This window comes from Nematolebias whitei, chromosome 5 (genome assembly GCF_014905685.2).
Source record: "Nematolebias whitei isolate Nwh7 chromosome 5, NemWhi1, whole genome shotgun sequence".
In the NCBI taxonomy this organism is placed as follows: Eukaryota; Metazoa; Chordata; class Actinopteri; order Cyprinodontiformes; family Rivulidae; genus Nematolebias; species Nematolebias whitei.
In genome coordinates this window covers 22,406,539-22,422,746 of record NC_056502.1, presented here as the reverse complement: position 1 = coordinate 22,422,746, position 16,208 = coordinate 22,406,539, and the positions used below count along the sequence as shown (strand labels likewise).

Sequence of the window (16,208 nt, the reverse complement as noted above, 5' to 3'; positions counted from 1 at the left end):
GCCAGAATCAGCCTGGTCTGGTTCACTGACTTTATCTTATGTAGGTCAATGAGGTCCTGTAGGGCTCTGCCAGCAATTTTGGTGCACGTCCTGACAATCCCCAAGAGTTTGTTCCTCTTCTTACGTGTTAAAAATCCAAACCAACAGATGAAGGTAAAAGTTAAAAGAGACCCAATAAAACATGAATAAAACATTTTAATAAAAGTAGAATCAACATTAAAGCCACAGAGTTTCCAATAAAAATATATTCTCTGATGGGCCTTCTTACAAAATGAGTTCACATGTTTTCAAGTACTTGGGGTCCACTGTCCTGGAAAATGGGGAGTGTGATAAAGAGTGGAAAAGAAAAGTGCAGGCAGGATGGAGTGGATGGAGAAAAGTTTCAAGAGTGATTTGTGACAAAAGAGTGTCAGCAAAGGTCAAAGGAAATGTTTATAAAATAGTGGTGAGACCAGCTATGATGTATGAACTGGAGACAGTGGTATTGACAAAAAGACAGGAGAAAGAACTGGAAGAAGAAGAAATTAAGATGTTGAGGTTCTCCTTGGGAGCAAAAAAGATGGAAAAAATTAGGAATGAGATCATCAAAGATACGGTACAACACGGGTTTAAGGAGTGGGAGATAAAGTTAGAGGCCAGACTGAGATGGTTTGCACAGGTTCCAGAGGAGGGACAGTGGGTTTATTGGTATAAGGGTGTTAGAAATTAAGTTGCCAGGAAAAAGACAACGAGAAAAGCTAAAGAGGAGATATACAGATCCAGTTAGAGAGGACATGGATGCAGTTGGATTTAGGACAGAGGAAGCTGAGGACAGAGTAAGTTGGAGGAGGATGACTCACTGAGGCAACCACTGAAGAGAGAAAAGCCAAAAGAAGTAGAATGAGACATCTATAAATCTACTAAGAGCAGGCCAGTGACTGTCCAAGAAGGAGAATAGTGATAGTGATACCTGGGACCACTCTGAAGGAGTTCCAAGGTTCAGCAGGTGAGGTGGGACAGACTGTGCATACAACAGTTATTTTGTCCTCCAGGATTTTCCTATAGTTTACAGCCAATTTGTATTGACCCTGACTGACTTATATTATGAATAAAATGGTTAAAACAATCAAGAAAGTGAATACTTTTTACAGGCAAAGCTATCTTGTCTTGCCCAGTCTACCCTGGATATTACTGGTTGGTTACCCCAGAAAACAAAATAAAACTAAATGTATCTCAATTATCAAATAAACCGATATCTGACTGAGGGTAAGTATTTAACACCAAATGAATCTTTGCAGGTTACAAGCAATAAACAGGTTCAAGTTCAGTATTTAATATTCTAAATTATTCAGACTTCTTCATGAGTACAACTAGGACATTAAAAAAGGATATGCATGTATATACAGATGATGTACATTTCATTTTGTATCTACATATGCTTCTATTTATTAACAAAAAAATAGGTGATTTAGCATTTCCCTAAACTAACAGATACGTTGTCTTAGTTCCAGGGTGTGTTAATTTAAAGTAAAACATAAATGTTTGATTCCCAGTATGTGGTTTGTATTAAGGTTCACACCTATGTCAACATCTAGCAGGACCTAAAATTTATTCTGCTTGTATTTGTTTTAGAGGAAGGGTATTACTGTACCAACAGGCTTTATTCCCCTCACCGGTTGGCTAGTTGATTTTTTTTTTTTTTACCTTTTGAATCTATAAAAGGGTAGAATGGTACAAAAAGATTTTCACATAGCCACTTAATAAGTGTGTGTTTGAGTTTTTCCTCCCTGTTCAAATTATTGCATTTGCATCATTGAATTTAAATGTTTAAATAATTTATAATAGAACGTGTTTTTTCTTACAGCCATGGGGAACTTGTTGCTGTTTTATGTGTTTGGGGCTTTACTGAGTTGTAAGTAGAATTTAAATTTTACATTTTTAATTTGTGAACAATCAGGTTGTTGTTTGTTGTGTAGTTAAAAAAAAATGTTAAATGAATCAGTCTATTCATTAAGTGAATTTGTTTACCAATGAGCCAATCTTCTAAGCAAAATCACTTTTTAAAATATATTTGCTACTATGTATATAGTAAATTTTGCATGTGGCTTATTGCATGTTGTAAATATCTAAAAGACTTTTTTTTTTAAAAAGGGATGTGATGAGGAGCAATCAAATCATTATAGGCAAGAATTCATCCCTGTTTCTTCTTCTTTTTGAAATGGAGGACTTTCATCATTTTTTGTCATATTGTTTTGGGCTATCCAAGAAGCCTTGCACACTTTTTAATTGCATGTTTATAAACTCTTTAACTGTTCAGACACAAATGGTGCCATTTTCTGTATAATTTCAGCATCCTTAAAACTTGTGAAGCCTTGTGTATCAATTATTTTATGCACACTTAAACAAAAGCCCTTCTTTGAATCTCCTATTACTTCTCATCTTTCAGGTCCATCCAGCGCTGGCTGGGTGGGAAGGGAGTTTGCTGTATCATTTATGCAGAATTATGCACCACGCTATGATAATCCTAGCTTTCAGCTGTACATCACAGCTGTTCAGGCCAATACTCAAGTGACTGTGCAAGTGCCTTCCTTAAAGTTTAAAGAAGAGAAAACTCTGAAGGCTGGTGAAGGGGTTAACATCAAGGTCCCAACAGCTGTAGAGATGTACGACACCACAAAGTCTCCAAACACTGTGCGCATTGAAGCATCCGCAGATGTGTCTGTGACGTCCTTTAGCTACAAGCTGTACACAACAGATACCGCTGTGGTGTATCCAACCACAGAATGGGGTACAGAATACTTCATCTTCACTCCGTCTGGAACACCCTATGGCTCCTATAAAGAGTTTGCTGTGATCAATGGAAAAGAAAACAACAGGGTGGAGATATTCCCAGAAACAACAATCGAGTTCCAGGGTCGTGCCTATGAAAAAGGCAGTAAATTGGAAATTGAACTGCAGCCGTATGAAAGTGTGCAACTACAGGGCAAGTACGACCTGTCTGGGAGCATAGTTTCTTCCCGACTTCCAGTTGCTGTGTTCACTGGTCACACATGTACATGGCGGTTTTCAAAGTGCAACCATGTTTATGAGCAGCTCCTTCCAGCAAGAAATTGGGGGACCAGCTTCATTGTGCCCCCTCTGAGCTTCCAGAAGAATTATGATACTGTTTATCTCCAGGCCTCCCAACCCACTCGGGTCACTGTCAACCAAGGCAACCAAAAATTTGATTTCAGCTTCTCCAGGGGGCAGATAAAGGAGCTCAACTACCACACTCCTGAAACCTTGTTCATTCAGTCTGATCGTGGCATCCAGGTCCTCCTGCTCTTCAATGGTGTCGATAATGGCTTTCTCCAATACTATGACCCCTTTTTATTGACCATCATGCCCACAGATCGCTTCTGCTCATCCTACGCACTTGGAGGTATTGATGGCTTCGAGAATAAAGCTCTGATTGTGGCAAAAAACAGTGCAATGGAAACACTACGTTTGGACAATGGTAACCTGCCAAAAGATGTTCAGTGGAAAAACATTGCAGGGACGGATTTCTCCTGGGCAGAGATGTCCTACAAACAAGCCCCTGGCAATGATGTTCACTCTGTGTCCAGCTCTGGTTCCAGCTTTGGTCTCTACAGCATAGGAGTCAGTCAGATGAATGGTTATGGTGCTGCAGGACACTGTACACAGCCAGGTAAAATGCTCATTCCATCAACACAAGCATTTCGCATTAATAAACTCGGTGTAGATGTTAACTGTACATTGTTTTGTCAGGAAGTGGATCTCTGTCCTGCAGCAGTATCACCTGCAGTCCTAATGAAGTGTGTGAAATGAATAGTGGGTATCCTTCCTGTGTCTCCAAACCTGTGAAACCAAGGTTTGGTACCTGCTGGGCCATGGGGGATCCTCACTACAATACCTTTGATGGAAAACGCTATGACTTTATGGGCACTTGTGCCTATATCATTGCTAAAAAGTGTGGAGATAGCAGTCTTCCAGCCTTTGAAGTCCTAGCTGTAAATGAAAACAGGGGAAGCAGCAAAGTGTCATATGTTGGCCAGGTCATTATAAAGGTGTATGACCTCACAATCACCGTGGTTCGGTCTGAGAATGGCCGTGTGCGAGTAAGTGTTCAACATATGTTGCAATTAACAGACTTTTTAGTTTTACTCATTTGTGTAACATATAAAAATGTGTTGTGTTTTTGTTTCTGCAGATTGACAATAGTTTGTGGAGTTTGCCCATCGTTCTGAGCAATGCCAAATTAAACATATTTCAGAGTGGTCGCTCTGCAGTTATAGAGACCAGTTTTGGTCTCACAGTTCGTTATGACTGGGATCATAATCTTGTAGTATCTCTGTCTGACAGTTACGCTGGTAAGACCTGTGGACTCTGTGGTAACTTCAATGGCAACCCCAATGATGATTTTGCCACACCCTCTGGAGTTCAGGCTGGTGAGGTTGTGGCTTTTGGGAGCAGCTGGAAGGTGCCAGGTGTGGGGACAGATCCTCAGTGCAGAGATGACTGTGTGGGTGGGTGTGGGAGCTGTGATAACAATCTGATGAATAAGTATGAGGGTATTTCATTTTGCGGGCTCATCACAAAAGAAAATGGCCCATTTAGCAAGTGTCATCCAGTTGTTAACACACAAGCATACTTAGAAAGCTGTAAATATGACTTGTGCATGGGAGGTGGTCTTCGACAATTTCTCTGCAATGCCCTGGAAGCTTACATTGATGCCTGTCAGGATGCTGGGATCCAGGTTCAAGACTGGAGGACCATGGCAAAATGCTGTAAGAAACAAAAACTGAACTGACATAAAAAATGTATTTATAATGGAAAAAAATTCAGCCTGCTTTATTTTTAAAAAATTGTTTTATTCTTCATTCCAGATGCTAAGTGTCCTGCCAATAGCCACTATGAGCTCTGTGGAAATGCCTGCCCTGCCACTTGTTCTGACCCCAATGCCCCCTCTAAATGCAAACGCCCCTGTGTGGAAACCTGTACCTGTGATAAAGACTTTGTTTTAAGCGGAGACAAGTGTGTTCCTGCTGCAAAGTGTGGTTGTACCTATGAGGGTCGATACATTCCTGCTGGGGAGGCATTCTGGGCCGACCAGAACTGTAAGCAATGGTGTAAATGTGTCCCAGGAAGCAGAAGTGTGGAGTGCCAGAATAAAGGCTGTGGGGAAAGTCAGCAATGCAAGGTGGTCAATGGCATAAGAAAATGTCAGCCCATGTCGTTCAGTACTTGCCAGGCCACCGGTGATCCCCACTATGTGACATTTGACAAGGAGAAGTTTGACTTCCAGGGCACGTGTGTGTACCAACTTGCTGCACTCTGCTCCAAGAACCCAGAGTTGGTTCCCTTTGAAGTCCGGGTACAGAATGAGAACCGTGCCAACAAGGCGGTTGCCTACACTAAACTAGTCGAGATCAAAGTGTACTCCATCAACATTGTCATAACAAATACACATAAAGGCTTGATTATGGTAAGATTATAACATTTTAACACACCTTAATTATGCTTTAAAACTTTGTGACCTCCACTGAGCTTTCTCCTCAGGTAAATGATGAGCTGGTCAACCTGCCTGTCAGTCTTAACGAGGGACAGGTATCCGTGTATAAGAGTGGCTGGTATGCTGTCGTCACCACAGATTTTGGCCTGAAAGTCACTTTCAACTGGGAAAGTGCTGTCTTTGTAACACTGCCCAGCAACTACAAGGGAGCAGTCTGTGGACTCTGTGGTAACTACAACGGGATACCCCAGGATGATCTGACTCCAAGAAATGGCAACAAACCTGTCAAGCCTACAGAATTTGGTACCAGTTGGCGAGTGGCAGAGATTCCAGGCTGTGTTGAAGGCTGTAAAGGGGTGTGTCCTAATTGTGACATTACCGAAAAAGTTCAATACGAAAAGAGAGAATTTTGTGGCATGATCAGTGACCCCAAAGGGCCTTTCCGTGAGTGCCATGCCAAGCTAGATCCAGCTGGTTATTTTCAAGACTGCGTTTATGATGTGTGCCTGTATAAGGGCAGAAAGGACGTGTTGTGTCAAGCTATTACATCATACACATCTGCCTGCCAAGGAGTGGGTGCAACAGTGTACAGCTGGAGGACCAGTCAGTTCTGTGGTGAATAGTGCTTACTTAAATACTCCTATAGGATAAACAATAAACAGTAATCTGTTAGTTTATGTACATCCTCTTCTGTGTATTAATCTTTTTGCTTGTGATATTAACAATTTATTGAATTTTGTTCCTTGTGTGCAGCTGTTAAATGTCTCATTAACAGCCACTATGAAGTCTGTGCGACTGCCTGTCCTGCAACATGCAACAGTCTGGCTCCTTCTGGGGGTTGTGAAGCTTTGTGTCAGGAGGGCTGCTCCTGCAATGAAGGTTTTATTCTCAGTGGAGATCTCTGCGTCCCCTTCTCACAGTGTGGCTGTAGCTACAATGGCCGCTACTACCGTGTCGGTGAAGTGTTTTATCCCAGTGGACAATGTCAGGAAGAATGCAAGTGTGCAGAGGATGGAGAGGTAAATAAATAAAATGTAAAAAAAAAAAGTATCGCTAAGCATGAATGGAAAATAATTTGTCCATCTCCTGTGCTGTTTTCTCAGGTTGTATGCAAAAAGTTTACATGTGGCCCTAATGAGAAGTGCAAGCTAGAAAACGGAATCCAGAAATGTTTCCCTATTGGTAAAGGGGTGTGCCAGGCCTCTGGTGACCCTCATTACCTTTCGTTTGATGGGCAAAAATTTGACTTCCAGGGCACATGCACCTACACTCTCTCTAAAAGCTGTGGGCTGGAAGGTACCCACCTGGAGGCCTTTTCTGTCCAGGTGGAAAATGAGCAGTGGGACCAAATGAGGGGAAAGAAAAAGGTTTCAGTCACCAGGTTGGTTGCAGTGGAGGTCTACGGTTTCACTCTTATCATGAGAACAAAAATGCAAGGAGTGCTGGTGCGTGACAACTTTTGGTAAAAGAACATTCACTTGAATGTTTTGTTTTTTTATTTTCTAATAAAACCTCTGATTTTGTTTAGGTTAATGGAGTATTCCATAATCTTCCTCTGAATCTTAATGAGAAAGCAATTCAAGTTAATCAAGAAGGAAGAAATTTTGTTATCAAAACTAATTTTGACCTGATCGTAACCTACGACTTGGTCTATCAAGTAACGGTCACAGTACCCGGTAATTACCGTGAAAAGGTTTGTGGCCTGTGTGGCAACTTCAACGGGAACAATAAAGATGACTTCCAGATGTCCAACAATAAACTCACCACCAATGTCAATGACTTTGGGGGATCATGGAAGGTCACCATTCCTAATGTGGTGTGTGAAAATGGTTGCGAAGGGAATAACTGTCCCAACTGTGACCCAGCTCAAAAGGCTGTGTTTTCCAAACCCACTTACTGCGGTATTCTAACAGAACCTAAAGGTCCGTTTGCAGGCTGTCACAGCAAGCTCAACCCCCAGCCATACTTTGATGACTGTGTGTTTGATTTGTGTGCTTCCAATGGAGATGGAGCCGTGCTTTGTGACAGTGTAGCAGCTTATGCCTATAACTGTCACTTAGCAGGAATGGATGTCAACAGCTGGAGGACTCCATCTTTCTGCCGTAAGTTTTATAACTGAAATATTTTTTAATTATTTGTTTTGTAAAGCGTTCTCATTTTATGTGTATCTTGTGTCTCTGTACAATAGCCATGAAATGCCCCTCCAACAGTCACTATGAGCTGTGTCCCGAAAACTGTGCTGCTTCTTGCCCCGGCCTCACAGAGATTGCAGACTGCCCCACCGGCTGTGCAGAAGGCTGTGAATGTGATACAGGTTTCCTGTTCGATGGACAAACATGTGTCAGAGAAACTGAATGTGGCTGCTATGATAAAGGAAAAACATACAAGGTACAATTCAGCTCTTGTGGAACATGTGTATTTCATACAGTTTTTACTTCTTCCATGGTAGTGCAAATGATATCTAAAATTTGTTGCCTGCCTCCCAAAGACCCTGTCACAAAGTGATATATAGCATCAGCATATGCCAATGAATGAAAAAAGGCAAACATGCTGGTGTAAGTCACATAAGTTAGGTGTAAATTTCAAATAAGTTACTAGCACACTGATTCACAATGGCATAAGTTGCCGATACCGTCCAAAAATTTGGGGCACGCACAAAATTTCCGACATACCTGTATGTCAACATGTTGCTGATAAGGTAGGCACAAGTTACAGGTATGCAACAGGTATGTTATGCATAAGTTCATGCATGTTACATGTAAGTTACTTATAAGTTGACATACATCAGACACCATCAGGGCAATTGTGGAGCGTATGCATATCTTATTTCTAACCGACGAGTAATTAACTTTCGACTGATCTGTAACTTGTATCAGGCATTTTACTTAAATATTAATGCTCCTAGTTCCAAAGGGTAGGGGGAGTTAGGTGTGCAAGAGGCATGTGTGTGGGTGTGACAGAGGAGGAGTGCAAAGGTGTGGAGAATTGTGAGTGAGCACCAGGGGTAGTTAGCTTGGCTAAAATTGAGTTCAGTGTGAGTTGCAACTGCAACAGCAGCTTGTGCTCTATGTATTTTTTTTGTTTGTTTGTTATTGTTTTTTTTATTTGCTGTATATTGACTTATTTAACATATAGCTGACAAACATGGAACTTACTGAACATGTTTGTAACATACAGCATGCATATTTGCTAGTGTTTTGGGGGTCCATTTATATACAGGGTGCAAATGATGAGCTCCTGCTGGATCCATGAGATGTAGAGGTCCACATTTATCACTGCAAAGGTGAAGGATCCTGCTGGAGCTTCCTGGATCACAGATTTGTTTTATTTCTTCTGAGGCATGTCTATCAATACAAAACTAATGACCGGGGGTGCAATGTGTTGAACAAGTTTCATACGTTGCATGAGTCTAAAAAGTTGTAGTGTGACAGGGCCTTAAAGCAGAAGGCGATGCTTTTACATATTTGTCTTATCTGAAAACACACAAACGTTGTTGTCCCCAACACATACTCCGAGCTCTAACCGATGACTTAGAAATTTTGTTTAAACTAATAATTACTAATAATAACTAATAAACTAATTTTGTTTAAACATTAACTGCTGGGAGTCAAATTTATGTTAGCAAAATATCTCATGTACCAATGTATGTTTATTAAAAAAACAATCATTTGTTGCACATCTATAAATCCTTACATTTTGGAGTCAACTCAGTTCAAGCTGACCACCACAGCTAATCTGCATTAGTAATCACAAGAATCACTGACTAAGTCAGATACGGAGATAACAATTGGTGTGGTGTTACCTGAGTCATTCACAACACATGCTGAGTGTTAGTATTTTATATCAGTGACATTGTGCACAATGTCATATAAGTTTGACCTAAACTGCCAAATCATTTTTCATCATAAGATTTTAGTTTACCTGTCCATAATGTGCGGGTCAAGATGCATTTCTTAAGGAAATGCAATGCCTTTAATTCAAATAAAAAGCTTTCAGTTTTGTCCTTGATTTAAATTTTTTTATCAACTTGCTTTGTCACCAGCCTGGCGAAGTTGTATATGAGGAGGATTGCAACACAAAGTGCACCTGTAATCCAGCAACAGGCCTCACTTGTGAAAAACACACCTGCCCCACAAGCACCAAGTGCATGGTCAAGAATGGAATAAAAGGATGCTACAATACAGGCAAGGCATACCATTTATTTGTATACACTAATTTTATAAACAGAAAATTATTTTAATTAACATGAGAAATTCATGTAAATATGACATGTCTTTTGCAGACCCCTGCAAAGATGCCAAGTGTCGTGTTCAAGAAACATGTCGTGTAGAGAACGGTGAGGCTGTGTGCATCCCTAAGTACACAGGCACCTGCTGGGCTTGGGGTGACCCCCACTATCACACATTCGATGGGCTAAACTTTGACTTCCAAGGAACCTGCAAGTACATCATTTCAAAGACCTGTGGGAACGTGGACGGTCTAGTGCCATTCTCTGTCACTGAGAGGAATGATAACAGAGGAAACACAGCCGTTTCCTACGTCAGGGAGGTTGATGTGCTCGTGTATGGGTACACCATCACAATTAGAAAGAACCAAGTCGGTCGAGTCACGGTAAGACTTTAGACTATCGTTTGTCGTTTTTCAGTGTGCACAATATTTAAATAGCTCTGATCTGTGCTTCTCAGGTGAATGGGGAGCTGCTGAATCTTCCTGTAAATCTGGGTGATGGTGAAGTATCCGTGCTTCAAAAAGGACCCACTGCCGAGGTTGTGACTGATTTTGGCCTGACTGTCTCATATGATTACAACTGGCATCTGGTCATTAAGCTTTCCAGTAGCTACTACGGTAGTGTCTGTGGTCTGTGTGGCAACTTCAATGGCAACACAGGTGACGAACTTCAGAATCCTGCTGGTAATGCTATTTCTTCAGTGATAGAATGGGCCAAGAGCTGGCAAACACCCGATCAGGACAAGGACTATCCGTGCTGGGACAGTTGTGAAAAAAACTGTCCGACCTGCGACGATAACGACAGGAAACTCTATGAGACCCAGGCCTTTTGTGGTGCCCTGGCAGCCAAGACCAATAACGTGTTTAGGAATTGTAATGAAAAACTGGACCCCCAGGCCTTCATGAACAGCTGTGTGTACGACATGTGTTTCAATAAAGGGGACAAAAAAATGCTGTGCCAAGCACTGGACTCTTATAGTAAACAGTGCCGTGCACAAGGAGTGATAATTAAGGACTGGAGACAGACATTTGGCTGTCGTAAGTATTTTGCAAACTATTTTGCTCCAGGTAAATGTTTACATTGATCATTGTTTAATGCCTGTCTACATTTTATTTACATTCAGCAATGAACTGTCAGCGTAACAGCCACTATGAAGACTGTGCTAACCCTTGCCAGCCATCCTGCCCGTTCCCTGAGGAACAGCAGAAATGCACAGATACATGTATAGAGGCCTGTGTGTGTGATAAAGGTTATGTCCTCAGCGCTGGTGACTGTGTGCCTGCTAAGACATGCGGCTGCTCTTATCAGGGCCGCTACTACAAGCCAGGACAGCAGTTCTGGGCCGATGAGGTGTGTGGTCGCTTGTGCGTCTGCGACACAAGTTTGGGTATGGTGACATGTCGCGAGGCCTCCTGCTCCGCCAATGAGAAATGCACCATAGTAGATGGGGAGCGCACTTGCCAACCCATCAGTTACGCCACATGCACGGCTTCAGGCGACCCACACTATCATACATTCGATGGTCGCAAATTCGACTTCCAGGGCACATGTGTTTATCAGCTGGCTGGTCTTTGCTCTGAGAAGCCAGAGCTGGTGCCGTTCAAAGTGACGGTACAGAATGACAACCGAGGAAACAAGGCTGTGTCCTACACAAAGACTGTCACAATATCCATTTATGATGCTACTCTCATAGTCAGCAGAGAATACCCCTACAAGGTCTTGGTAAGTATTATTGTGAAGATATGGGTGATGCAGCAAAGATTAATCTGCTTCTGAAGGACCTTTATAGAAAGATGAATATTGAGACAGCTTCACACAGGATTGAAAAGAAAAATGGGACAATTTTTTTCAACCTGATTAAAAGGGGTGGATCATTTCTTTTGTGACTGTGTGCTAATTTTGTCATTCCACATCTTCTGTTGTATACACTTTAAATTGCACATTAAAATTTAATCCAGACAGTCTTAATTAAGCTTAAATTTGACTGCACATTAAAATGGATTAGCGAGGCCAGCAAAATTATTAAATCCATTATCCTCAATAAATATTTCACTCATTCTCTGCTCTTCAGCTCAACGGGCAGCTCGCTTCATTGCCTCTGGATTATAATAATGAGCTCAAAGTGTTTCGAAGTGGTAGTACAGCTGTGTTGGAGACAGCAGCTGGAATTACTGTGAGCTTTGACTGGCAGAGCACAGTGAGAGTCACTCTGCCCAGCAGCTACCAGGGCGCGGTCTGCGGCCTGTGTGGCAACTACAACGGGAATACCCAAGATGACTTGACCATGCAGAATGGCAAACCTGCTCCTGATGGATCCAAGCTCGGGGACAGCTGGCAGGTGGCCATAGTACCAGGCTGTTCATCAGTCTGCCAGGGGCCGTGGTGCCAGGCCTGTTCAGACTCCCAGAAGAAGGTGTACGAGGCGACAAAATACTGCAATATCATTGTTGACAAAGCGGGGCCTTTCAAAGGGTGTCATGAACAAGTGGAACCTGCTCCTTACATGGAGGACTGCGTTTATGATGTTTGCCAATACCACGGACATCGTGGATCAGTGTGTGATGCTTTGGAAGTGTATGCATCTGCCTGTCAGAGCAGAGGAGTGGCTATACTATCCTGGAGAACAGAATCATTCTGTCGTGAGTTTAACTGTTTATTCTGTTTTAAATGGCATTTTATTATTGCCTGCTATAACAAAACAGGTGGTGATGTAATCATGTGCGTGTGTGCATACATCTACAACTGATTTTCTTTCAAAGTCCTCCCAATTTTAGATGGTCACGAAAGTCAATTGACATTAGTAAACAAAAAATCTAACTTACCGGTAGTCAACTTCAGATATTAAGCTAAAATTTGGTTTCATAGTAGATGAGCCATCCCACCACATAGACAGAGTGTCCAAATACGGTAAAGGTTAGCATGCAAAGCAGTATTACAATTAATTTAATTAAGAATATTAGAGTAATTTTTAATTTGTTTCTACCTTATCCCACAGCAATGGTATGTCCCGCTAACAGCCATTATACCTTGTGTGCCACGGGCTGTCCATCAACTTGTGCTACCTTGGCCTCATTTGCCACCACCTGCCAAAGGCACTGTATAGAGGCCTGTGAATGTGACCAAGGCTACCTGTTGAGTGGGGATGCCTGCATGCCTGTGAGAGAGTGTGGATGCTCCTATAATGGCCAGTACTACAAGAAAGGTGACTTTTTCTATCCTGAAGACAAGTGTATGGAGAAATGCACTTGCGGAGAGAATGGGGCTATAACTTGCCAGAAGGTCAATTGTCGTCCAGGAGAAGTTTGTAAGCTTGTGAACGGAGTTAAAGGATGCCACCCAGAAGGGGAAGGAAAGTGTGTGGCTTCTGGTGACCCACATTACATTTCCTTTGATGGGAGGAAGTTTGATTTCCAGGGTACCTGTGTGTATGTTCTGGCCAAGGTGTGCAATGATGACAACGGACAGCTCCCATCTTTTACAGTCACTCAGGGCAATGAAAAGTATGGTAATGGAAAAGTGGCTGTGACGAAGTCTATTGCAGTGTCAGTCTATGGTTATGTGATTTACATCCAGCAGCGAATGCCATGGAAAGTCATTGTGAGTTGAACACTTTCATGCAAAGCACTTGTTCATGATTATCTCCTCACAAAAGTTCTCACAATCACAATCTCATACTTTTGTCTTTCAGGTGAATGATGAACTGTTCAACCTTCCTCTCTCGCTAGAGGAGGGCCGTCTCACAGTTACACAAGAAGGTCACAATATAAAAGTCCAAACTGTGTTCGGACTCAAAGTCCTCTATGACACAGTGTATTATGTTGAGGTGATTGTTCCTTCGACATACCAGGAGAGAATGTGCGGCCTTTGTGGTGACTACAACAAAAAAGATGGTGATGATTTCCAACTTCCTGGAGGCAAACAAACTAATAACGTTGATCAGTTTGGGAGTGCGTGGGTGCTGGACCTGCCTGGGTATGTGTGTGGTGGCTGTGGAGGAGAGTGTCCAGTGTGTGATCAGGCCAAGGCTACTCTGTATGGAAAGCCTGAATACTGTGGCATTATTAGTGCACCTAACGGGCCTTTTAAAGCATGCCACAGTAAAATCAATCCTGCAGCATACATGTCTCATTGTGTGTTTGATGTTTGTGCTGTGGATGGCAACAAGAACACTCTGTGTGACAGCGTGCAGGCCTACGCACTGGCCTGCCAGAGCGAAGGAATTCAAATCCAGCCATGGAGGAGCAACTCCTTCTGTCGTAGGTTCCACTCAGCTGCATTTATTTCAGTGTATTTTGCACAGGTTTCCTGCACTTGTTTTCAGTATGCAAATGTTGTCCCATTTCAGCTGCTCCCTGCCCTCTGAACAGTCACTATGAAATGTGCGCTGACACCTGTGCTGGGACGTGTGCCAGCTTCATTCAACAAGTTACCTGCTCTGAAAGATGCTTTGAAGGATGCCAATGTGATGCTGGCTTTGTTTTTGATGGCATCCAGTGTGTTCCTTTTGAAAACTGTGGATGTGTGCACAACAACAGATATCTGACGGTAAAGATTTTACTAATGTCTCTTGTTCTTAGATCAATAATAAATAAGCCTAGAAGTCCTTGAAGGAATGCATGACATCCACAAGCTTGCAGGCCAAATTTTCAACAAAGTTGAAGTAATTTGGCTTTAAGCAGTTCTCACAAAATTTTAGTTCAATATCCCTATAAGTAACAGTTATTATTATTATTTTTTATTTTTTTTTATTGTGATAGCCTAGTATTGGGTTGACTTCTTGCCATGCACTCGCCACATTAGTTGGTGATATGTCACTTTATCTGTGCTGCTGATTATCCATGTTGCTGATTTCTTGCCTTTAAGCTGCTGTATTCATACCTATCTGCTCACAACAGACTCATGATCAGGCTGCTGTTTAATACACCATATTATATTATTATTGTTGAGTATATATATCTTAGATCCTTGTATACTGTTTCTTTTTTTTTCTTCTATACTTTATATCTTTGCTATTTTGGGGTGCATCTGGGATCTTGAGTACACAATTTCATTCCATCTCATGTACCACATGTGATGCGAATGACAATAAAGATGGGAGACTTAGAAGAAGTGAAGATTAAACGAGGTTCCTTAGATAGAGAACTTTACTAACTGGCTTTTCTATGTCTATGAATGTTTCTGTAAAGTGCCGTGAGACAACTGTGTTGTGAATTGGCGCCATATAAATAAATTGAATTAAATTGAATAAAGAACGTTAAACCTTGAACTTCAACAGGTAACAAGTTCTAAATGTACAACTCATAATGATGCAATGACTTCATTTTCTACAAACGCAGGTGGGTCAAGCAGTGGTGGACAAAGACTGCAGCTCTTCCTGCCTGTGCCAGGCCTCAGGGCTGGTCAAGTGTGAGAAGCTGTCCTGTGCCAGTGTCGAGGTTTGTGATGTAAGAGACGGGGTCAGGGGTTGTCACATCAAACAGGCCCACTGCAGCGTCAGCCCAGTTGGCAAGCTCAGCTCCTTCGACAGCATGTCCGGAACAGTTAAAACTCAGGGGGCATACGAGTTGGCATCTGTGTGCGACGAAAACTCTAAGCAGTGGTTCCGTGTAGTTGCGGATGTCAGGATCTGCAGCAAGATGGACTCCATCGCCGTTGCAGCAGTGTATGTGTTCTTTAAAGATGCCACAGTGACGGTGAACAGCCAACAGGAGGCCTGGGTGAGGAGCTTTAAAGTACTTGCTTGAAAAAGTTTAGTTTTAAAGTGATGTCTAAATTAAAAAGCATTTCTTCTCTTTTAGATAAATGGCAGGAAAGTGTCTCTTCCCAGCCAAGTGACCAATGAGCTATCGATCCAAATCGCAGACAGAAGTGTGATCATCAAAAGGCAGTCAGCTGTGTGGGTCACCTACTCCATTTCGCAGGAGGTTACCGTCACTATTGACACTAATCTGTCCGGTAAAATGTGTGGCGTCTGTGGTAACTACAACAATGACGCCAAAGACGACATGAAGACAGCAGATGGGAAAATCACCACTGATGTGTTGGTAGTTCTCAACTCTTGGAGTGCTGGAGACTTCTCTAGATGGTGAGATTTCTGAATTAACATTTAAGGGCTGTTCACAAGGAAATGCATTTATTTATTTAATTCACAAGTTTATTGTTTCAGCTTTGCGTACCCACAGTTGCAGTGCTACAAACCCAGCATAAACATTAGTGTTCATGTAGATTAGGAGATTTCTAGAAATATTGCCATGTTCACTAACACTTCTTATTTATTCATTCATATTTGCATGGATGTACAGATATGTAACATTCTGGGAAAAACTACAGTAGGCCCTCGTTTATCGTTGGGGTTACGTTCCAGACCCCACTGCGATAAGTGAAAATATGCGAAGTAAGAACATTATATTTATTTATTTTAGTGTATATATATATATATATATATATATATATATATATATATATATATATATATATATATATATATAT

General features: G+C 41.8%; 1 protein-coding gene across 1 annotated transcript in view; it reads left to right on the top strand.

Annotated features, from left to right (window-relative positions):
- Window positions 1–1,845: 1,845 nt before the first annotated feature.
- LOC119410310 (IgGFc-binding protein) overlaps window positions 1,846–16,208 on the top strand; it is a 14,603-nt gene continuing 240 nt past the window's right edge. The window contains exons 1-20 of the mRNA XM_037677223.1: window positions 1,846–1,891; window positions 2,426–3,667; window positions 3,748–4,097; window positions 4,190–4,766; window positions 4,866–5,464; window positions 5,539–6,106; window positions 6,245–6,510; window positions 6,595–6,936; window positions 7,020–7,593; window positions 7,680–7,879; window positions 9,534–9,675; window positions 9,774–10,102; window positions 10,177–10,756; window positions 10,843–11,465; window positions 11,791–12,358; window positions 12,715–13,316; window positions 13,408–13,975; window positions 14,065–14,264; window positions 15,056–15,436; window positions 15,518–15,804. Of these exons, the coding sequence (XP_037533151.1) occupies window positions 1,846–1,891; window positions 2,426–3,667; window positions 3,748–4,097; window positions 4,190–4,766; window positions 4,866–5,464; window positions 5,539–6,106; window positions 6,245–6,510; window positions 6,595–6,936; window positions 7,020–7,593; window positions 7,680–7,879; window positions 9,534–9,675; window positions 9,774–10,102; window positions 10,177–10,756; window positions 10,843–11,465; window positions 11,791–12,358; window positions 12,715–13,316; window positions 13,408–13,975; window positions 14,065–14,264; window positions 15,056–15,436; window positions 15,518–15,804 (9,044 nt within the window). The remainder of the gene's footprint in view (window positions 1,892–2,425; window positions 3,668–3,747; window positions 4,098–4,189; window positions 4,767–4,865; window positions 5,465–5,538; window positions 6,107–6,244; window positions 6,511–6,594; window positions 6,937–7,019; window positions 7,594–7,679; window positions 7,880–9,533; window positions 9,676–9,773; window positions 10,103–10,176; window positions 10,757–10,842; window positions 11,466–11,790; window positions 12,359–12,714; window positions 13,317–13,407; window positions 13,976–14,064; window positions 14,265–15,055; window positions 15,437–15,517; window positions 15,805–16,208) is intronic.